The 25,058-nt window shown below is 38.1% G+C and overlaps 1 protein-coding gene across 1 annotated transcript in view; it reads right to left on the bottom strand.

Annotated features, from left to right (window-relative positions):
- The window catches only part of LOC124712298 (MAP7 domain-containing protein 1-like), a 263,516-nt gene that overhangs the window by 7,444 nt on the left and 231,014 nt on the right, over positions 1 to 25,058 (bottom strand). Inside the window, exons 10-11 of the mRNA XM_047242625.1 lie at positions 22,351 to 22,466; positions 9,036 to 9,200 (exon numbers count right to left, since the gene is read on the bottom strand). Coding sequence (XP_047098581.1) covers positions 9,036 to 9,200; positions 22,351 to 22,466 — 281 coding nt within the window. The remainder of the gene's footprint in view (positions 1 to 9,035; positions 9,201 to 22,350; positions 22,467 to 25,058) is intronic.

Here is a 25,058-nt window from a genome sequence, read left to right as displayed (position 1 = left end):
AATCACAACACGAAAAACAAAAAGAAAATAAAATCTTCCATACAATCCCCTTTCTAGGTGACATTTCATACCAGATTGCCAATGTCTTCAAACAAAAAGGCATAAGCATATCCTTTACAACAGACAACAATATTGGACAGAAGTTACCCCACAACATCGGCACACGAAACCCACTTCGTCACACAGGTGTGTACAAAATTGAATGTTTGGACTGTGACTGCTTCTAAATAGGCCAGACAGGCAGATCATTTGAAATTAGATTCCAGGAACACATGGCAGCACTAAAAAACAAAAAGTATCACACATCAGCAATAGCTGCCCACCTGCATGAAACAAAACACCATGTTAAGAACACAAGTATTAACGTCCTACACATCCAGCCAGAAGGCACAAAACTAGACATCCTCGAAACACGCCAAACATATAAACACCAAACGAAACAACCAGAATCCATCTTAAATGACAAAAATGACAATATTTACATTAGTATCATCTCTGTTTTCAGCAACTTCCTACATTCTTAAACACACACACACACACACACACACACACACACACACACACACACACACACACACCTTAATATTTACCATAAATATTGACAGCCGCCAAGAATACAAGAGATTAACCTCATTTACAGATAATTCATCACACCAACAGCTTGTACCCCTTCTCAGCTTGAAACTGTATGAACATCAACTACTGGCACATACTGTATATCTATCTGCATATTTTATAACATTAACCAATATATTACCCCAACCTTTTAGGCAGCTAATATACCAGGTGATCAAAACATCAGTATAAATTTGAAAACTTAATAAACCATGAAATAATGTAGATAGAGAGGTAAAAATTGACACACATGCTTGGAATGACATGAGACGTACACCGATATGTTACAGAATCACATCATCCCCAGCCTGGCTAATAAATACCTGCTGGAACATACGATGTTCATGCAGGATGGCACTCCACCCCATATTGCTAACGCATGAAAGATCTCTTGCGCGCGTTGTTTGGTGATGATCGTGTGCTCAGCCGCCACTTTCATCATGCTTGGCCTCCCAGGTCCCCAGACCTCAGTCCGTGCGATTATTGGCTTTGGGGTTACCTGAAGTCGCAAGTGTCATCCAATGCCAATACCTCACCATAACTCTGGACATGATTTACAGTGCTGTTCACAACATTATTCCTCGACTACAGCTATTGTTGAGGAATGATGGTGGACATATTGAGCATTTCCTGTAAAGAACATCATCTTTGCTTCGCCTTACTTTGTTTTCCTAATTATTGCTATTCTGATCAGATGAAGCGCTATCTGGTGGACTTTTTTGAACTTTTGTATTTTTTGGTTCTAATAAAACCCCATGTCATTCCAAGCATGTGTGTCAATTTGTACCTCTCTATCTACATCTACATTTATACTCCGCAAGCCACCCAACGGTGTGTGGCGGAGGGCGCTGTCATTATCTCCCTTTCCTGTTCCAGTCTCCTATGGTTCGCAGGAATAACGACTGCCGGAAAGACTCCATGCATGCTCGAATCTCTCTAGTTTTACATTCATGATCTCCTCGGGAGGTATAAGTAGGGGGAAGCAATATATTCGACACTTCATCCAGAAACGCACCCTCTCGAAATTTGGACAGCAAGCTACACTGCGATGCAGAGCCCCTCTCTTGCAGAGTCTGCCACTTGAGTTTGCTAAACATCTCCGTGACGCTATCACGCTGACCAAATAACCCAGTGACGAAATGTGCCGCTCTTCTTTGGATCTTCTCTATCTCCTCTGTCAACCCAACCTGATACAGACCCCACACTGATGAGCAATACTCAAGTACAGGTCAAACGAGTGTTTTGTAAGCCACCTCCTTTGTTGATGGACTACATTTTCTAAGGACTCTCCCAACGAATCTCAACCTGGTACCCGCCTTACCAACAATTAATTTTATATGATCATTCTACTTCAAATCGTTCTGCACACATACTCCCAGATATTTTACAGAAGTAACTGCTACCAGTGTTTGTTCCGCTATCATATAATCATACAATAAAGGATCCTTCTTTCTTTGTATTCGCAATACATTACATTTGTCTATGTTAAGGGTCAGTTGCCACTCCCAGCACCAAGTGCCTATCCGCTGCAAATTTTCCTGCATTTTGCTGTGTCTAATATTTTCTGGGTCTCATGAACAAATAAAGTGAGTTGGGTCTCACAGGATCGCTGTTTCCGGAATCCATGTTGAGTCCTACAGAGTAGATTCTGGGTTTCCAGAAACGACATGATACGTGAGCAAAAAACATGTTCTAAAATTCTACAACAAATCGATGTCAGAGATATAGGTCTATAGTTTTGCGCATCTGCTCGACGACCCTTCTTGAAAACTGGAACTACCTGTGCTCTTTTCCAATCACTTGGAACCTTCCGTTCCATTAGAGACTTGCGGTACACAGCTGTTAGAAGGGAGGCAAGTTCTTTCGCGTACTCTGTGTAGAGTTGAATTGGTATCCCATCAGGTCCAGTGGACTTTCCTCTGTTGATTGATTCCAGTTGCTTTTCTATTCCTTGGACACTTATTTCGATGTCAGCCATTTTTTTGTTTGTGCGAGGATTTAGAGAAGGAACTGCAGTGCGATCTTCTTCTGTGAAACAGCTTTGGAAAAAGGTGTTTAGTATTTCGGCTTTATGCGTGTCAGCCTCTGTTTCAATGCCATCATCATCCCGGAGTGTCTGGATATGCTGTTTCGAGCCACTTACAGATTTAATGTAAGAACAGAACTTCCTACGATTTTCTGTCAAGTTGGTACATAGAATTTTACTTTCGAATTCACTGAACACTTCACGCATAGCCCTCCTTACGCTAACTTTGGCATCGTTTAACTTCTGTTTGTCTGAGAGGTTTTGGCTGCATTTAAACTTGCAGTGAAGCTCTCTTTGCTTTTGCAGTAATGCCCTAATTTTGTTGTTGAACCATGGTGGGTTTTTCCCTTCTATCTACATTATTCCGTGATTTATTCAGTTTTCAAATTTATACTGACTTCTTGACCACCCGGTATGTAACATGTAGTCTTAAGACCCCTTGCCATGTAAATGTTTGCTCTTATATAATCACTCTTTCCACCCTCTCTCTCTCTCTCTCTCTCTCTCTCTCTCTCTCTCTCTCTCACTTTCTCTCTCTCTTCCACTCCTTCTGCCTCCAGCCTCTTACATCTGTCTATTAATCCCAATCAAATAGTGTCATCTATGTATGATTTTACTGCTGTAGCCAATATGATTATTGTACTTCAAGTCTGTAACATCTCACCTGATTGTTTTTTACAAGTATAACGTTTAAGCCATTTTAACATTTCACCTGATTGTATAAACGAGTACGAATGTTAAACCATTTTAACTTGTCAAAACTGGATTTATAAGCCACCTGAAGTAAACACACATATATTCGACACCTCAAAACAAACACCTCAAAATGCTTTAAACAATTATTCTGTAATAATGTTGTTACAATGTATGTTCTTTGCACTTTGCGATTATGTCTTGTCTTCTGCTATACGAACCTTCCCTGACACACACACATACACACACACACACACACACACACACACACACACACACACACACACACACACGTGTGCATCAACATTTGACAAACATCCAAAAATATGTAGACGTATTTAATATTAGATCATAATATTCGTAATCACTTCCAATATTTCACCATTACCCTCAATATATTACCTTCACATTGGTAAAATACATTAGATATCAGATTAATTTTTTGTCAGAAGAAATCCAAAACCATGTTCTGAAATAGTGTCTTGTTTTTCCACTAGCCAGTGCCACAAGTTCCTCCAAAAATCGTAACTCAACACACACACAAATGTCCTAAGGTAATTCCACCCAATGATGGAGGTTTAAACCTTTGAAACACGTCATGGAAATAAATAAAATGGTGACTGGTAACAGTAAACTTGTTGTTTCATTTAATGATCATATGAAATTTTTGGCTGAGAGATGCCATCTGGGTTTTCTTTGACCACCTACTGCACTTTTTTTTTTTTATGCGACTTTGGTGGCTTATATGTTGATGATGATGTGGACCACATAATAACCACTGCCAAGCTATGTAAAGTCTTTGCCTTGACCAGGAACCAAGCCTGAGTCTCCCCCACTGTAGTCAGCCTCACTGACCACTCAGCTATGGAGGTGGACACTATTTTGTATGAAATTTAATTTTTGTTTTACTTCTAATTAATAGTCATTTTCTTATGCCATTCTTGAGATAGGTGATGCTGTTTAATTAGTTAGAGTGAAATGCTTTTCATACACCAATCTTCTGTAGTTATTGCAGCACAAGTTCTTTACCAATCATAATAATTGTTGGATTGCTCACTGTGTCTGTGAAACTGAAATAATTTTGATTTCTAATTAATTTTTGAGTAATAGTATAAATTTTGCAATGCTTTTGCACAAAAATTTGCCAATTCTGCTATTTTTGTGTAAGTATAGATGAATTATTTTTCTTATGAGAAGGATACAAATTTTTAATTTTTTTTCAGTTGTTGCTATTGGCAAATTAAATATTCACCATTATGAAACAACAATTATGAAACATTTTGACTTGAAAGTCTCAACAATATTATGTAAGTGTATAGCTCTGTTTTCTTTGAAGAAACAAATCTGCAATACAATTAGCTATTTCAATATTTATGTGATTACTGTACAAATGCTTGAATTTTGAAAAGTCAGATATTTTTAAAAATTTTACATGAAATACGAAAATAGCATTAGCAAGAACTGATTTTAGCAGTAGTATATAGCTGTAGCAACTGTATGTAGCTTCACATTAGTATTATTTTGAGAAATGGACAACAGAGTATAAATAGATTTCCTTTGCGAACATACAATTCATTTTTTGGATAGCATTGCTAACAGTGAAGATATCACCATACGACCACAGTACAATGAGGTGTAAGATGATGAGGTTACACGGGGAGATATAAAGCCCGTATAAAATGCAAGTGACATGAACATAAGGGCTGTGATGTTTGTGAGTGTTAATTAACATTAGTGTCTGAAGCAGACTTATTTATGTAAGATGATGAAACGAAAAAGTTTAAACAATAAGGATCCTAGCTGAACAGTATGAAGGTAAAAACATCATTTCTAATAAAGTAAAAGGTATGTGGTCACATTAACAAGAAAATATCGTTTTGAATGTCAAGGAAAACACAATAATATTCTGTTTCTAATCAATGTGGTGAAGTTTTGTTCTTGTGATCTGGTTTTCTTATGAGAGGACTGTTGAGCAGTTTTACAATTAAATTAAAATGTTGTTTTGGGTTAGGTTCGAACCAGCGATCTATGGACATCATCTTATAAAATTCGACAGCCTACCTCCGTAACAACTAAGCTACCAAATAACTAAAGTGCAGTTGGGTAAAACGACAATTCTCACTAGGAGTTCAATTTTGTTGACACTAGCCTTTGTTGTAGCAGTGGGAGAGAATATCTCAGAGGTAAGTTAATGTTAACTTCATAGTGCAACACATTTTTAATTAAGTTAGTGAAACTGTGTGCAACAACATTTTATGCATCTTCTCATTCTCTGGAACACTCAAAAACAAATTTTCGGAAATTTTTATACATGTATCTGTACAGTACGGTACTACACACCATTTGTAACCTATTTTCCGAAACCAGGGTTGTCACAAGTTTCCTCAAGAAAAATTCCCTGATATTTCTCAGATTTCCAGACAAGTTTTACCATTTTTCCCTGACTAATTTTGAGAGCTCAATGGTAAGATGTAAGTTGGCAATCTGTCTTTGCAGCCACAGCACAAGAAACAATAGTGCAAATGAGGGAATTTCTATTTTGTTCGTTACTGTCAGTTACTACCCACTGTGTTATATCTATTATTTTTGTAGTTGCTATGATGGATCAAAAATACACTCATGAAAGATTCCAGACACTCTATGCTTGGATACATTCATCAATCACTGTACATAATAACCTCCTCAACGTGAACCAGCAAGAAATCCAAAAACATCAATCATGTGAAACTCAACTCACACTTTTCTCACATGATATACTGAAAGCTTTGGATCAAGACAGTCAAGGAGATGCAGTATTCCTTTACTTCTGAAAAGTATTTGATTCAGTAGCAAATCTATGCTTATTGCCAAACGTATGATCATATGGAGTATCAAGTGAAACTTGTAACTTGATTGAGGAGTTTTCGGTAGGGAGGACACAGCATATTATCTTCGATGAAGAGTCATTGTCAGATGTAGGAGCAACTTTGGGTGTGCCCCAGGGAAGTTTGTTGGGACCTTTGCTGTACATGTTATATATCAATGACCTTGCAGACAAAATCAGTAGTAACCTCACACTTTTTGCAGATAATGCTGTTATCTATGGTGAAGTAGTATCTGCAATAAGTTGGATAAATGTTCAGTCAGCTCTTAATAAGATTTCAAGGTGGTGGATAGGCTGCAAACTTGCTTTAAATGTTCACAAATGTAAAACTGTGCACTTCATAAAATGAAAAAAACATAGTTTCCTATGACTATAATACAATCACTCACACCGAGCAAGGTGGCGCAGTGGTTAGCACACTGGACTCGCATTCGGGAGGACGACGGTTCAACCCCGCGTCTGGTCATCCTGATTTAGGTTTTCCGTGATTTCCCTAAATCGCTCCAGGCAAATGCCGGGATGGTTCCTTTCAAAGGGCACGGCCGACTTCCTTCCCCATCCTTCCCTAATCCGATGAGACCGATGACCTCGCTGTCTGGTCTCCTTCCCCAAAACTCCTGGAATTGGCCAACTCTTACAAATACCTGGATGTAACAATTTGTAGGGATATCTATATCTACAGATATATACACAGCCTGCAGGTCATCACACAGTGCATGGCAGAGGGCACACTGTACCACTACTAGTCATTTCCTTTCCTGTTTCACTTGCAGACAGATCGAGGGAAAAATGACTATCAATATACCTCCAAATGAGCAATTTCTCTACCTTATCTATGTGTTCCCTAGGTCAAATGTATCTTGGTGGCAGTAGGACCATTCTGCAGTCAGCTTCAAATGCCGGTTCTCTAAACATTCTCAGTAGTGTTCTTTGAAATGAATGTGTGTTTCCCTCCAGGGATTCCACTTAAGTTCCCAAAGCATATCTGTAACACTTACATGTTGATTGAATCTACCAGTAACAAATCTAGCAGCTCACCTCTGAACTGCTTCGATGTCTTCTTTCAATATGACCTGCTGTAGATCCCACACACTCGAGCAGTACTCAAGAATAGTTCACACTAGTGTCCTACATGGTCTACTTTATAGATAAACCATACTTTCCTAAAATTCTCCCGATAGAGCAAAGTTGACCATTTGCCTTCCCCACCACAATCCTCAGATGATCATTCCATTTCATATCGCTTCGCAACATTGTACCCAGATATTTAAATGATGTGACTGTGTCAAGGAGGACACTGCTAATGCTGTATCTGAACATAATGTGTCTGTTTTTCCTACTCATCCATATTAACTTACATTATTCTACATTTGGAGCCAGCTGCCATTCATCACACCAACTAGAAATTTTGTCTAAGTCATCTTGTATCATCCTGCAGTCACTGATCTTTGACCCCTCCCTGTACACCACCGCATCATCAGTGACTGGTTCTAAATGACTGTGACAGGTTCTAAAATATAGGTGTGACTGGTTCATGTGACTGGTTCTAAAATATTGCTCAAGTGTTTTGGGACCCATACCAGATAGGACTAACAGGGGATATTGAATGTACACATAGAAGGGCAGTATGAATGGTCACAGGTTTGTTTGATCCATGAGAGAGTGCTAAACAGATACTGAAGGGACAGAACTTGAAGACTCTGAAGACAGACGTAAACTATTCCAAGAAAGTCTGTTAACAAAGTTTCAAGAACCAGTTTTAAATGATGTCTAGGATTATACTACAACCCCCTATGAATCGCTCACATAGGGATTGTGAAGGTACAATTAGAATAATTACTGCATGCACAGAGGCATTCAAACAATCATTCTTCCCGTACTCTATATCTGAATGAAATGGGAAGAAACTCTAATAATTGGTACAATGGGATGTCCGTCTTGTCATGCACCTCACAGTGGTGTGCAGAATATAGATGTAGATGGAGATTCAAATCAAGAAAGAACTTTTTGCAACAAATCGAAGCAATCCAATTATAATCTAATAAATGTCAAATAGAACTGTGCTAGAACTTGTCTCCAATAGACCCATGGAACAACCCAAATGAGGAATTTTCTGCGGGTTTCAAACTGCCTTAAACAACTTGGAAAGTCCTAAATGTCTAAGAACAGGAATATCCCAGTATCAATAAAATATGAAGAAATGAGGTTACAGTAGTACTGATGAATGTTGTGATGAGATTTGACGAACTACAAGATCCACTCTACTTGTTAATTTGCTGAAAGATCGATAAATCATGCACCTTAGAAGACCTGATTACAGCAAATAACAGGGCTATTCTGGACTATTTTGGAATCTGAACACTTGAAAATCTTGGTAGACACCATTTTCATTGCCACATGACATATGAAAGTATTATTTAATATTTTAAAATGTTTTTGATCCTTTATTAGTTTTAATATTGAAATTACAGTTTTACTTGATAATTTTATTGCTCGATGTCTTGGACAATGATAAATAACTCAAATATTATGTCATGAGCTACAGAAACAATTCAGCACCCACATAAAAAGGTAGCAGATGTGAATCTCATTCTTAGAGGAACTTCATTCCAACTTTCCTTCTTTATAGTTGTTGGATAGCATTTTAATTTGTTTCTTCATAAGCACATCAGTAAAATTCACTCCTTAGGCAGTTGTAACACTAAAGGCAGGTAGTTTCTTGATTTGTACAATAAACAAACCTGGTGCTGAACTCTTCATAGACAGCAACATGAGTGTCATCACAAGCTGAATGAAATCAACTAAAAATGTGTAACAGAGATAATTAAATCAACTTACTTCACCATTAATGCTCGTTTCTCCTCCTGTATTTGCCTGTAATCAGTTTCAACTCTTGATCTCAAACTCTCTTCTGTGGACAACATTTTCTTCTGGACTGATAACTGTGATTGCAAATTCTCCACTTGACACTGGAGGGAACTCAGTTCTGCGTCAAATCTACTCCTGCAAAACATGAATATAATTACCAAACCATCAAAGCTGTAAAGTTTAACTTTACACTATATGTTATTCCCCTTCAAATCCACTTCGCCGAGTCATTGTGCACTTTGGACATCTACTCCTACTTGTGGCCGCAATGAGCTCTTCAGTGGCACATTTCTATGCACATGCTGCGTCTCCCTCCCAGCCATCAGCCACCATTGCCTAACCCCTTCCATTCCCCACCTCCTCTCTCCCTTTTCCCACTCCACCTGACACAACCTGTCACCTCTGTTGAACTGTAGTGTCAACACAATGTAGTTAGCCAGGAAAACATAGCTGTAAAGAGGTGTGTGTGTGTGTGTGTGTGTGTGTGTTTTTTCTACTTCTAAAGAAGGATTCATGAGAAAAGTAACAAAGCTTCAGTCTTCTTAATGTGCTTATTGATGAATCAATGTCTCCACTATTTAATGAGTTGTTGCCTTTACTCCTCAAATTATACATAACTGTATGAAAGCATTACTTGCAAATATTTCAGGAAAAATTCCAACTCTTAAACAATAATTAGATTAAATTATAGAAAATATATTTAATTGTTTTGTAATATACTTCAACACGCTGTTGGTAGCATCTAGTTCAATTGGTCTGGACTTTAGCATAATGGCCATTTATGGGTTCATTAGCGAGAGCCTATGTAGTGTATTGCAGTTGTGTTTGACAACAGGCACGCATGGGATGCTGTTACTGTAATAATTCAACAAGGCCAGTGTGGTGTCGCTAGGCTTGTTAGCTTGCTGAAACAGTGAACTCAATGGAATTGCACTGAATAGTGCAGCAGGTGGCAAGGCAGATTTCCACAATGACAGTGACAGTAGTGTTTTAAGATATGCGAGTGGTAGTGGTGCATATGCACAAGTGTGCGACTGGTGAGTATAGGTACTGGTCTTTTTGTAATAAAATTATTCTGACGCTCACAGCCCGACCAGGATGGTGGGGCTGTGCTGGATAAGGATGAGACATGGACCTACAAGCAGAGGTCACTGGTTCCAGGCCATGGCAGGGCAACAGCTCTGTGCCCTAAGTCCCTTCCTGGACTCAGTACCATGGCACAGCTGGCCACACAACATCGTCTCCAGCAGCATGGCCAATTCTTGCCCAGGGAGCAGCGTGTTGCTTCCCTTGCATGCCAGCTGTCATCCACATCAGAATTCAATGGCCAGATGGCCATTGACCTAGTGCATCAAGCAGTGCAGATGTGTCAATAAAAGAACTTGTTACATTTGCCGCTGCATTTCTCTGGAGCCACAAGGGCTCCCAGCTCACGCCCACCACCCACTTCCTCCATCCTGGCTCATAGCTACTCCACCCAGCACCAGGGGATGCTATAAGACTCTTATCTTGCATACCTTGCTCAAAATGAAAGAAAAAAACTTCTATTTACCAAATGCCAATGGATTGATACACATGAATCAAAAATGACAGAAACACTAGGTTTTGAAACCAAAGACCTCTTCAACTGGTATAGGAGAGGTGAAGGTCAGAGTAAATGGGACTATTCCAGGACTTGATAGGACAGTCAGGATTACATTCCACACAAAACACAACATGGCAGAATGAGAGGGGCATTCTAAGTAGCCCTGTCATGTGACTAAAATGGTACAGAAAATATTGTGATCTTTGTAGTGAAGTGAAGGTAGTGGTGAGCCTCTCAGTAACAAATTAGCACCAAAGCAAATATGTTTACCATAAATTTCTAATTGTTGGGAAGGAACATTTCATTGCTTTTGATGGTGTGAAGCTAGCAGTCAGAGAGAGATTAAGGCCAATGTGAAGTAAGGTAATACGAGAATCAAATTTTCTTTCTTGATCCCTACAGATAAATCACATATGGAAATGGACCTCCCACAAAAGGAGCAGATAAATTTCATGTGTGAAAATGAATCATTATTCTGTCCTTCCACCAGGAAGGAGGTACATGGCTCATGTTATCTGTAGTTCAGCCATGCCTAAATGAGCAATACCGCAGATCGATCATGTCCACATTGTTACTTTGTGACAGGAAGGGCTCTCAACAAGGGAAGTGTCCAGGCGTCTTAAGAGTGAGCCAAAGCAATGTTGCCTGGACATGTAGGAGATACAGAGAGACTGGAACTGTTAATGACATGCCTTGCTCAGGCCACCCAAAGGCTACTACTGCAGTGGATGACCGCTACCTACAGATTATGGCTCGGAGGAACCCTGACAGCAATGCCACCATGTTGAATAATGCTTTTCATGCACCATGCAAAACAGTACAGATGAGCCCAACAACATGCCGAATGGACCGCTCAGTATTGGCATCATGTTCTCTTCACTGATGAGTGTCACATATGCCTTCAACCAGACAATCGTTGGAGACGTGTTTGGAGGCAACCCAGCCAGGCTGAACGCCTTAGACACACTGTCTAGCAAGTGCAGCAAGCTGGAGGTTTCCTGCTGTTTCAGGATGGCATTATGTGCCGACTACGTACACTGCTGGTGGTAATGTAATGGAAGGTGCTTTAATGACTGTACGATACATGAAAGCCATCCTCTGACTGATAGTGCAACCATATCGGCAGCATATTGGTGAGGCATTAACATTCATGGACAACAATTCATGCCCCCATCGTGCACATCTTGTGAATGACTTCCTTCAGGATAATGACATCACTCGACTAGAGTGGCCAGCTTGTTCTCCAGACATGAAACCTATTGAACATGCCTGGGATAGACTGAAAGGGACTGTTTATGGATGACGTGACCCACCAATCACTCTGAGGGATCCATGCCGAACGGCCGTTGAGGAGTGGGATGATCTGGACCAATAGTGCCTTGATGAACTTGTGGATAGTAAGCCACGACGAATTAGGTATGCATCAATGCAAGAGGACGTGCTACTCGGAATTAGAGGTACTGGTGTGTACAGCAATCTGGACCACCACCTTGGAAGGTCTCGCTGTATGGTGGTACAACATGCAGTGTGTGGTTTCCTTGAGCAATAAAAAGGACGGAAATGCTGTTTATGTTGATCTCTATTCCAATTTTCTGTACAGGTTTCAGAACTCCTGGAACCGAGCTGATGCAAAACTTTTTTTGATGTGTGTATTTACATATGGTCACAGTTTACATAAGGCTCATTTAAAAAGAGAAACAATAAAACGAATAAGGTACTCATTTGTCTATTTGCACAACAATATATAGAATAACCCATATCTGCTGGAAAAGTTTATGAATTCACACTTAGTTCCTACAGCAAAAAGAAGAGCCAGAACTGATTTTGGTTACTGTACTAAAATTCTGCATACTAGACACAGCAGTTGTGGTTTCCTTTTAATTTACATAAAATATGAAAATTTAATTGTTTCCTCCCAGCTGTTGTGACTGTGACTAACTGGCTTTAAGGCACATATGTCTAAAACTGAAACATATACTTACATAATACCATCGACATATAATTCAATGATATACAAAGGTGAAGCAAAAAGGAACAAATGAGAATTTGTTATTGTCTTGTTATCGCAGCCAAAAATTGGGATCAGAAGAAAGTAGATCCAATGTTAGATGTCAAATGACATGAGATCAGCTCAGACCCTGGCAATAGCAGAGTGAGGTAACAAACAAAGATGATGTGTGTGATAGCATTATCAATAATTGGGAGGTGGTGAATTGTCATTTCAATTTTGTGAACAAAAACATGCAGTCCACATGGAATTCGTTCTGAAATGATCCAGATATACTGAAAAGATTGGATAAGTGAATTCACCTCCAGAAGTGCCACAGGGTTCATTGTGTACTTTCTCAGCTTTGTTGATTATTCAAGTTCTCCACTACTGATAAGGCGACTATGCTGCCAGCTTTCCAAGGAAATGATTATGTGATTCAGAATGCCTGTAGGATTCAAATGTGAATCTATACATAGAGATTCAATATTGCTTTTGGATGAATGAACAATATTGTACACATGTAACTTGCTTTGCAAAATGCAGGGCATCTAACAATCTGACAGATGACAACAAAGGTAGAGGACGATTTCATCCATACGGCATTACAAAGCAGCTGGCAATGACATCCTGGAGATGAATCCTCTACATACCACTGATTGTATGAATCAAAGAAGGCCTTCATGGTGTGGATGCATTCCTTTCCATCTTTGCTGAGGTAATTCAAAATTACAATAAGTAAGAAGACCACCACAACAAAGTTCAGGAACATGCATGATCTTCATAAGATCCATTTTGGTTTTCAATGAATTAGGAGGTTAGGAATGTACAAGCTTCATCTACTTGCTCTTACCCATCACCAGTGAGCATGGAATGACACAGTCCTGATGACACTCTTGCACCAAACAAGGACTGTCTCACATGTCAAATACCTGCCCCCACGAACTGAGCCACGCATGTCAAGAGAAAGTGTTTACAACAACTTGTAGATCTATCTTGAAATTTCAGAAGTGAAGCATTAGATGCACATCACTTGTAGTGCTTCAAGAATTTCTGCATAAGTTCTAGAACCACTCGTCCTTCAACTGTCTCAAATGCACGATATTTTAAATATAAGTGGGAGAGTGGAAGCGTATCTACTGTGCCACCTGTTTCTATGTGCAGTTTGGAAGTTTGTTATGAGAAGACTGTAAGAGTGGCGGTCCACTGACGACGACAAGTGTTTGCTGCTAGCACCACAGATGCTTTCTGAAAGAACGCAAATTATATGCTGTTATTTGCTGTGTTAGTGAATGTGATTATTGTAAAAAAGAAAAAGGAACAATTGACTATAGACTTTTAACTTACTTCATGTCTTAGCACTGTACGAGACAAGACGCATGTGATGTTCACGAATTATTTGGTTGTCAATCCCATGCAATTATGAATGTGTGTAATCAAGTCTGATGTTTGATGACTATGTTGACTTGCGGAAGTTTAAATGTTTGTATGAGAAATGGTAAAGTTGTTTTCTGTGAAAGTTGAAAATATATCGTGATTAAACAGAAAGTATTCTGTGAGTGCCCAATTATTTCAACAGTAGAGAAATAGTCAAATAAATTCCTATTGATAGTCTTAGGAGAAGAAGCTTTTGGGAGATCGACTTAGCTAATTACCCAGAGAAGAGGATCGGCTACGCACACCACGTAAGTCAACTGATGAGAGTGAGGTGTGAATTGTGAATGCAATCCAGTTTTGCACCACTTCTCGTGTCGACAAAACTATTAAAATGTGGCAACCTAAGTGACAGGATTCAAAGAAAATGGAAATTTTAAGACGGAAACGGGAAGAAGATATTTTGAGTTGCCACAGCAACCAGGCATAACAAGATAAGAGAACTGTTTCGAGTAATTGGATTGAGTCCAAGAAACCAAATGGAAGAAAGTTGTGAATGCAACACAGTAAAAGACTTAAGAAAGTAATAACGTCAAAAGAACGGAGAGGAGACTTCGATATTTTAGACTAAGAAGAGTTACGCCAAGAGGAATTCAACTAAGAAGATTTGATGTGGAGAGTACACAGCTTTCACACACATCGCGACTGATGTCGACGTAGTAACCAGCCTTACATCCAACGACGCAGACACCAGTTGCTGCTCACCAGTGCTGACTCCACATCTGCTCACCGACACTGAAACCAACATTTGACACCGCTGGCGACAGTGCTGTTCTCCTGCGTAGAATACACATCTGCTAACCGATGCAGCCTAGGATTCTACACCAGGTGAGTGTAAAACAATAATTGTTTGAGTATAAAGTTGAAGGAACTGTTGTAAGACTGTATTATAGTAGTCATTATAAGTAGAGTACAATTTTTTTACTGCTCACAAGGTCTAACGCCTGTAAAATTATGGATCAAGAACAGCGACTAGGAGAAACTTCAGAACCAGCCATGGCTATTAAAGTGAGTAAGGAGATGCCAGACTGGTCTGAAGTAGTGAATTTAAATAAAGCCCAGTGTGCAGATTCAGCAGCTTTAAGACAGGAACTAAGTCTTAAATTAGATTCAGTGAATATCCAATTAAATATTAAATTAGATGCTCAGAGTGAAGTTTTAACTAACAAGAGTGAAACCTCGAACAATCAAGCAACATATATAGGTTTATTAAAGACTGAATTTGACACTTTAAATAAGAAAGTTGAAAATCTGAAGTTAGATTTAAAGAGTGAACTAACTAGTTCTTTAAGTAGTCACATAAATCACTGACTTTAATCAGAGACAGAATGAAACTTTAAATATTCAAATGACAAACATAGGTTTGTTCCCATCAAAATAGATGTTAAAAGCCAAGAATCTAGTAATCAATCCAAAGGCATGGTTGCTTTGGAAACTGAATTTGATGCAATTGATGCAAAGGAATGGTTGCTTTGGAAACTGAATTTGACGCCAAATGTAATCATGTAGAATAAAACCTATTGAAAACTTCGAATATTTAAAAGACGTGTTCAATAATGAACACAAAAATGTAAGACAAGGTTTACGTACTTCAAAAGAGAGTGTAGATTCGTCTAAGGAATTAATGTCGATTATTCAATCACAAATTACAGGTGTCAGTACATGAGTTGTGAGTATACAAGGAAATAGTGTAGGATGGAATTTCCAAGAGAATATATCCACCTTTTATATTAGAAGTGTATGTAGCTTGGAGGAACCATTTGAAGAAATGGTAGATCGAGGAGTTGCTGCGAGAATGACCTCTGGAAATGTTTCAACTATTACTTCTTCCAAATTTAATAATACCAGCAAAGTTATAGACAACTTGTCGAAAGAATTCAAATTTATCCAGGATAGAGTAGAAAATAGAATAACTTTAACTAATGTTGTGTTATCAAGTAAAGTGGTGATTTTTTTTGTTGTGGGGAGACCTTCACACAAAATTTAACAACAAGTACTGGTTTGCACTTGCTCAAGTGAATGAGATTCAGATCAGATCCATGGGATCTGGGCAGAGTCACATCTATCCCCCAGGGACGTTAACATTCTGATTTGACAGGCGGAGTGACGACCGCTGGATCCCAGTTGTTTTCGGTGTTTCTTCAAAATTAGTTTTCATACACCAAATTCTCTTCAAATCTTAAACTATTCTGTTATCTATTAATGAATTCTTAAACTATCCTATAAGTTTAGTGCATAGAAAACCGGATATGACAAAAAAAAAAAAAAAAAAGAAAAAAATAGACTTAAGAGAATCACGGATAAACAGTGATCTCTAAACATGAAATGAAATGAGTAGAATATAGTATTAGTGGAAAAATAATATCATGGTACTATTCAAACAGAGTGATATCGAGATGATATAAACTGAACAGAGTATTTTATGTGTGTATGAAATACATTATAAACTGAATAACTAAACAACTAATTGATCATAGTGTATAATTTTCTATTTTGTATTGAATATTTTATACCTTTTATGAAATGTGAGGTAAAGGTTTGTATTAGTTTTGGAAAGGGTTGGTACTGTAGATTATAACATGATTTCCACCAATAGACAAATCTCTGCTAACACAGAACATACACCACACTTTCCAAACGACCCTCACAAACAAGTGTGACTGATTCTTCACCATTTGCTGCCCGTAGGTGTTGCAAAGAGTTTCTTCGGGGGCCTCAAGGGTGAAGGTGAGAATGTCCAATCTGTAGGAGATGATTAACACCATACCTCCTCCAGCTTCTCACTCAAGTACCGGCGAGGTAGGGATCCTGGGCAAGGGGGGTGGAAAGGGGTTCCTGTCTTTGGGCTATCTTCTTTCACTTCTTCAATCTTAGCAACCATGGTATGGTAAGTCGTATGGTAAGTCACATCATCTTTGTTTTTAGATATATTTTTCCTATGTGGAATGTTTCCAACAAAGATGAGGTGACTTACCGAACGAAAGCGCTGGCAGGTCGATAGACACACAAACAAACACAAACATACACACAAAATTACCTCTCCTTCCCTCTTTCCTGATGAGGCAACAGTTTGTTGCGAAAGCTTGAATTTTGTGTGTCTATCGACCTGCCAGCGCTTTCGTTCGGTAAGTCACCTCATCTTTGTTTTTATATATAATTTTTCCCACGTGGAATGTTTCCTTCTATTATAATGATATATATATATATATATATATATATATATATATATATAAAAATAGAGGGAAACATTCCATGCGGGAAAAATATATTTAAAAACATATTTAAAAACAAAGATGATGTGACTTACCATACGAAAGCGCTGGCAGGTCGATAGAAACATAAACAGACACATACATACACACAAAATTCAAGCTTTCGCAACAAACTGTTGCCTCATCAGGAAAGAGGGAAGGAGAGGGAAAGACGAAAGGAAGTGGGTTTTAAGGGAGAGGGTAAGGAGTCATTCCAATCCCGGGAGCGGAAAGACTTACCTTAGGGGGAAAAAAGGACGGGTATACACTCGCGCACACACACACACACACACACACACACACACATATCCATCCACACGTATACAGACACAAGCAGACATATTCTGTTTGTGTTTCTATCGACCTGCCAGCGCTTTCGTATGGTAAGTCACATCATCATATATATCATATCATATATATCATATATATATAAGGGTAGAAATCAACTCATGTGCCTAGAGAGACAGGAGCAGGAGAGCTGGTGTAATAATTATAAAACAGTGATAAGTCAAATTGGTGTTAATCGTAATAACCATCTGAGAAAAGCCAGGATAGTAAATACTCTGGTGAGTTATAGAGTAGTGGGACTTGATCATTATGTGTAGACATAGTATCTACTATGTGTTGGTTAATACAGGTAGACATATCATCTACTATAAGTTGAACAGTATGTGCAGACATAGTGTCTGCTTATGTGATAGAAGTGAGGCATGGAAGAGGACTCTAGGGTATTAGATGGAGTATTAGAAAGTGGATGGAAGAGGACTCAAGGGTATTAGGTGGAGTATTAGAAAGTGGAGTTGAGGTGTAAAATAGATGTGTAACTTTACCAGAGGTTATTTAATGATAGTGTACTAAAGATGTATACTAGGGCAATGAACCATGAGGCCCACTGAGGAAGGATAAGGGGGGCACATTCAGCATATATTGAATATAAAAGGCAGATAGGCAGAACTAAGAAAGGCTGACCTATACTGTGTGGACAGGGGCACCAAGAAGGGGATTGACCTGTACCATAGGAGAATAGGAATTAAGAGGTGTGTACCTACCAAAACGGAAAGAGAGAGTGCACTCATAGGGTCAACCCATATGTGAGGTATAGGTACTGTTTGTAAAGGGGAAAAGGACAGTATCATGACAGAAGTCACACATTTTATAGGAATTAGACTGGTCAGTTTGAATTCTATGCATCATCAGTCTTACTACGTTTAAAGTTTACAAGTGTCAAAAAGAGAGAGAACACTTTTATTTTACCCAGAGTTCCACGAAACTACAATAAGCAATAAATAAGTACATACTTAGAATAGGCAGTACGGAAAGTAGGAACAAACAGTAGATTACTCATGGGTCATACACACCTGGAATTTATGATTGAAAAAAGAGCAGAAAACAGAACAATTCGGGTCTTCTCGATTTTAAATATTGAAAGAGCTAACTCCAACATGGATTGAAAGGTTCACATTTTATAATTGTAGAAAATGGAAACAAGGAATGACTAGGTAATAAGAACAAAAGTATTGATGGTTATTAATAGAAAAAAATGTATTGTTGAAAAATGAAGTGTTATCCTGCGTGATATTAAAGTACGTGGTGATTACGTACAAAAATATTGCATGTTCGAGCTGAGGGGAGGGATATGTAGTGCTTCAAGAATTTCCGTGTAAATTATAGAACCACTCATCCTTCTACCATCTCAAACACAAGATATTTTATATATAAATGGGGGAGTGGAAGTGTATCTACTGTGCCACCTGTTTCTATGTGCAGGTTGGAAGTTTGTTATGAGCAGTCTGTAAGAGTGGCGATCCACTGACGATGATAAGTGTTTGCTGCTAGTGCCACAGACGCTGTCTGAAAGAACACAGAGTAATTATATGCTGTTCTTTGCTGTGTTAGTGAATGTGATTACTGTAAAAAAGAAAAATGAACAACTGACTATAGACTTTTAACTTACTTCATGTCTTAGACCTGTACGAGACACAATACACGTGATGTTCACGAAATATTTGGTTTTCAAGCCAATGCAATTATGAAAGTGTTTAATTGAGTGTAATGTTTGATGACTAAGTTGACTTGCAGAAGTTTACATTTTTGTATGAGAAATGGTAAAGTTGTTTCCTGTGAAAGTTGAAAATATATCGTGATCGAACTGAAACTATTCTGCGAGTACCCAGTTATTTCAAGAGTAGAGAAATAGACAAATAAATTCCTATAACCAGCAATAGTCTTTAGAGATGAAGCTTTTGGGAGATCGATGTAGCTAATTACTCAGAGAAGAGGATAGGCTACACACATCACGTATGTCAACCAATGAGAGTGAGGTGTGAATTGTGAATGCAATCCAGTTTCGCACCGCTTCTCGTGTTGTCAAAACATTAGACACTGAGGAACAAAAAGTAGCAATATTATATTAGATGACAAATACCAGTTACAAGAACTGAACCACCCGTGCTGAGAAAATGAGCTTGTAGACATCTCATGGAATTTCAGAAATGAAAAGTGAGATGAACATTACTGAGGAACAAGAAGGTTGAATTTCTGCAGCTCTGTGGTTTAGAGATGGGGAAGAAGTTGACACTCAGATGAGTATGAAATGGTACCCAGTCATAAGGAGGTTGAAGAAGGTGCAGATCAAATACACTGATCTATGTATGGTAGTGGTCTAGGTACCAATGATGTCATAAACAGCTGTATAACAATAGTGCCAGCAGCAATATGGCAGTCAGGAAGTCATCACTTGTCAAAATAGAGGGAGAATGCTGTCAACAGTTCATAGAGTTTTGATTACCTTATATTTCTAGAACCTCAAGATGATTTTACTAAGTAGTATCAGTGTAAGATTATGTATATGTACATGTAAAGTGTTTTAGTGAAATTTCATCCAAATGGGATGATTTCCAATGCCTAAGTGCACACTGAAATCTGATATGGTTCATAGTTCTTTATAACAAGTGTCTGAAGCAGCAAATGTATAACTGCTTTAAAACAATGCACTGCCCAATGGTAGGCATCCATTCAATCCAAGGCTGCACAATTCATCTGGAAAATGTTCCACTGATGATTATGCAGTCTTGACCTTGTACAAACAGTGCCTCAAGCACATGATCCAGTACGCTGTCAAGGTCATGACAGTTGTGTCCAGATTAAATTCATTTATTTATGTGAAATATGTATTGAGAGATGTAGTGCATATGTTGAAAAATAGCTATGTACAGTGTACATCAGTACGCATTGTTTTAGTTTGTCCACCGCATTAAGTTACTTACAAAATAATTTTTGACAGTATAATATAATTGGATGGATAAAAAATCTACTCACCAAGCTGCAGCAGAACATCCATACAAAAGAAGGTTGCAATTATGCAAACTTTTGGATCCAGTGGGCGTTCTTCCAACTGAAGAATTGAAGAAGAAGGAAGAGGGGTGAAGGAAAAGCAATTGAGAGGTATAGATTTCAGAAAAGTCACCCAGAACTGCAGGTCAGTGGAGACTTTTTCAAAATCTACCCCTTCTCCTACAACTCTCCAGTATTTTTCCTTCACTCCTATTCCTTCCCCTTCAATCCTTCTGTTGGAAGGAGGAGCCATTGGCTTTGAAGCTTGTAGAATTATAGCCTTGTATGTGTGTGTTCTGCCACCACTTGGTGAGTAGACTTTTTATCTAGCTAATTACATTATATTTACAAAATAATTTGTGGTGTTAAGTTTTCTATCCAACTACATACTGTAGTATCTTTACAGCTAAGCTGCAATGGATCTCCTATGTACATATTCACAGCTATGTACATAATGGTACCATAATAATGTTCAAGACTGAATATTATGATTTTGGATACCATGCTACCACTACATTTTTATCACTGTCTTGGCGTATTATCTCATCAGAATAATGGCAATGTCAGCTGGGGATGAACTCCTGATAAAGGAAAACACATTTTAATAATATGAGATGTGAATAAAATCTCTTAAAACTATAATGTAAAGCATCTTAGGTTATGTTCCACAGGTATAGGTTATATTAGCCTGCTATGATTATACAAATGTCAATTTAACACCGGCAAGAATAGCACCTGATGTACAGGTATGTCTTTGATTACATTGTTATAAGATTAAACAGGGAGGACTTAGTAATTAGAACTAGAAAATAATGTCCCTGATCACGATGTTCTATCCACAGAGATTAATTCAGACCAGTGGATAGTGCCACATAGTGACACTCACTTATAAAAGATGAAAAGTATCCACAGTAAATTTAATAAGGTCTTTGTACACATAAACCAACAGTAGTTCTAATACTAATGAAAATGGGGATTTCTTTTAATTATTTAACCGTAGTTTTTATCAGTCAGTTGTATTGGTAAAAAAAAATAATCAGATAAAATTTAAAGAATCTTAGATGTCCTCCATAAGTTATCAGATTAAAGAAAGATATCAAGGACCTATACGTTCTGCTCAGAGATACCAAAACATATTAACATTTACTGCAGTCAAATGCACACATAATTTATATAATGGCTAAAATAAATATTCCTTGATCAATGCTTCTGTCAGGATAACCACAGCTCCTACTAGTCTCTTAGATTACCAGAGACACTCCCACACAGAATGTGGGAATAACTCCACCGAGGGAATGGAAGAAATGGAGAAAATAATGGCTCACTCTGCCACAAGGGATATATGTGAACTGAATTAAATGAACAGCAATGATATCAGTGATCAATGCAGAAACCACATCCAAATCAACAATCATGTCAGAACTCATATGGTTTTCCATTTAATGAATTCAACCCAACTGTCTCTATGATGGAAATAAATAAATAAATAAACAATTACATTTAGGTAGTGTATAGTGAAAATATTAATTACTTGAAGTTCAGTAACAACATTCTTTCATGATGGAAATAGACACATAAATAACACAGTGCATCACAAGTACAAAGTTTAAAAATGAATATTTCACTGATGAAACTGTAATGAGAAGTTGTTAGAATACTTTTACTATTGACATATAGAATTTTATATCATGTTACCTTAATTCATCTATTTGAGCTTTACGCTTAGCTTTGTACTGTATATGACGCAATGCTAAAGCATTGTACTTTTCTGTAACAGTAGCCAACTGAGCCCTCAAATTTTCACACTCTGCCTGAAATAAAATGAGAATAAATACACATCAACAATCAAGAGAGTAAATAACAAACAGTATGTGTACAAAATAGCTATCAAAATGCAATATACCACAGAGTTGTTCAACTTGATGATGATGCCTTAAAACATGTGTGAATCTTCGATATGCAGAAAATCTACTCCGTTACAGACTTCTTGAGAGATTAAAAGTGTCTGCTAGACATGGAACTCCAACACATATCTTTTCCTTTGGTAAGCAATGTTTTACTGACTCACCTAGTCCTGCACAAAAAACAGCCCTGCTCAAAGTTTCAATCCACAAGTGCCTCTCTCCAACTTTTCGCATTACACAGACATTCCACTGTATATGTTTCTAGATTATCACCTCTGGAAGAAAGGATAAGGCATACACTGACTGAGCTTGGAAGTTTCATTACACCTTACATTATATTGAAAAGTGAAAATCTCATCCTCAAAATACCCATTAAGATACAACTAAGCCATCCTCCACCATATACTTTCTCCAAAGGTGCTGGTCCAATAAGGTACTCAGATGAAACTTTGTGGGGTCTGGAAAATATCTGAGATGTACTGATGGTGTGAAAATGTGAGGTGTACTGTGAGGTACATATGGATATCTCAATCGTTAAGATCATTGCTCACAAAAATCAGTTTCTGATTCAGCATATAGCTTGTTTTGTCACATATATATTACACCACAGGAGATAATGGGGTATGAAAGCAACTGCAATGCAGGCACACATGACAGGAAGTGATCAACTTGTGTTCTCACCAAACACAAGGAGAATTCAGAAGTTACAATGACATAGTGTTGGAATCAATTAGTGCCTCATGTGATAACAATTATCTGAATATCCATTCTGATATCTAATTGTAGATATCTTAAAGGTTTGCTTCATATATTGCCACACGGTATGAAATTGCCCCATTCTTTACTTTTCTGACAGCCTCTACTCTCAGAGATATACTTCACACTTGATGAGTGAACACCACATTGAAAAGAACTTCGGTATAACTTCCTTAGCCACAGTTCAAAAATATATGTACTGCTTTGTAGATTAATTTTTCAATGAAGATACCAATAAAAATGAGAAGCATAGATCTCAAATTTTAAAATGTAATTTGAAAATCTACCTCATGGTACGTATGTTTTACTTTTTTCACAGTTCCTCACAGTAATTATGGCCTTTCCAGTATTATTATTATTATTATTATTATTATTTTTTTTTTTTTCCCATCAGTCTACTACTGACTGGTTTGATGCGGCCCGCCACGAATTCCTTTCCTGTGCTAACCTCTTCATCTCAGAGTAGCACTTGCAACCTACGTCCTCAATTATTTGCTTGACGTATTCCAATCTCTGTCTTCCTCTACAGTTTTTGCCCTCTACAGCTCCCTCTAGTACCATGGAAGTCATTCCCTCATGTCTTAGCAGATGTCCTATCATCCTGTCCCTTCTCCTTATCAGCGTTTTCCACATATTCCTTTCCTCTCCGATTCTGCGTAGAACCTCCTCATTCCTTACCTTATGAGTCCACCTAATTTTCAACATTCGTCTATAGCACCACATCTCAAATGCTTCGATTCTCTTCTGTTCCAGTTTTCCCACAGTCCATGTTTCACTACCATACACTGCTGTACTCCAGACGTACATCCTCAGAAATTTCTTCCTCAAATTAAGGCCGGTATTTGATATTAGTAGACTTCTCTTGGCCAGAAATGCCTTCTTTGCCATAGCGAGTCTGCTTTTGATGTCCTCCTTGCTCCGTCCGTCATTGGTTATTTTACAGCCTAGGTAGCAGAATTCCTTAACTTCATTGACTTCGTGACCATCAATCCTGATGTTAAGTTTCTCGCTGGTCTCATTTCTACTACTTCTCATTACCTTCATCTTTCTCTGATTTACTCTCAAACCATACTGTGTATTCATTAGACTGTTCATTCCGTTCAGCAGATCATTTAATTCTTCTTCACTTTCACTCAGGATAGCAATGTCATCAGCGAATTGTATCATTGATATCCTTTCACCTTGTATTTTAATTCCACTCCTGAACCTTTCTTTTACTTCCATCATTGCTTCCTCGATGTGCAGATTGAAGAGTAGGGCCAAAAGGCTACAGCCTTGTCTTACACCCTTCTTAATACGAGCACTTCATTCTTGATCGTCCACTCTTATTATTCCCTCTTGGTTGTTGTACATATTGTATATGACCCGTCTCTCCCTATAGCTTATCCCTACTTTTTTTCAGAATCTTGAACAGCTTGCACCATTTTATAGTGTTGAACGCTTTTTCCAGGTCGACAAATCCTACAAAAGTGTCTTGATTTTTCTTTAGCCTTGCTTCCATTACTAGCCGTAACGTCAGAATTGCCTCTATTGTCTCTTTACTTTTCCTAAAGCCAAACTGATCGTCACCTAGCGCATTCTCAATTTTATTTTCCATTCTTCTGTATATTATTCTTGTAAGCAGCTTCGATGCATGAGCTGTTAAGCTGATTGTGCGATAATTCTTGCACTTGTCAGCTCTTGCCATCTTCGTAATTGTGTGGATGATGCTTTTCCGAAAGTCAGATGGTATATCGCCAGACT

The sequence above is a fragment of the Schistocerca piceifrons genome, chromosome 1, assembly GCF_021461385.2.
Source record: "Schistocerca piceifrons isolate TAMUIC-IGC-003096 chromosome 1, iqSchPice1.1, whole genome shotgun sequence".
NCBI lineage: Eukaryota > Metazoa > Arthropoda > Insecta > Orthoptera > Acrididae > Schistocerca > Schistocerca piceifrons.
Note: the sequence above shows the minus strand (reverse complement) of the source record. Positions and strands in the feature narration are given on the sequence as shown.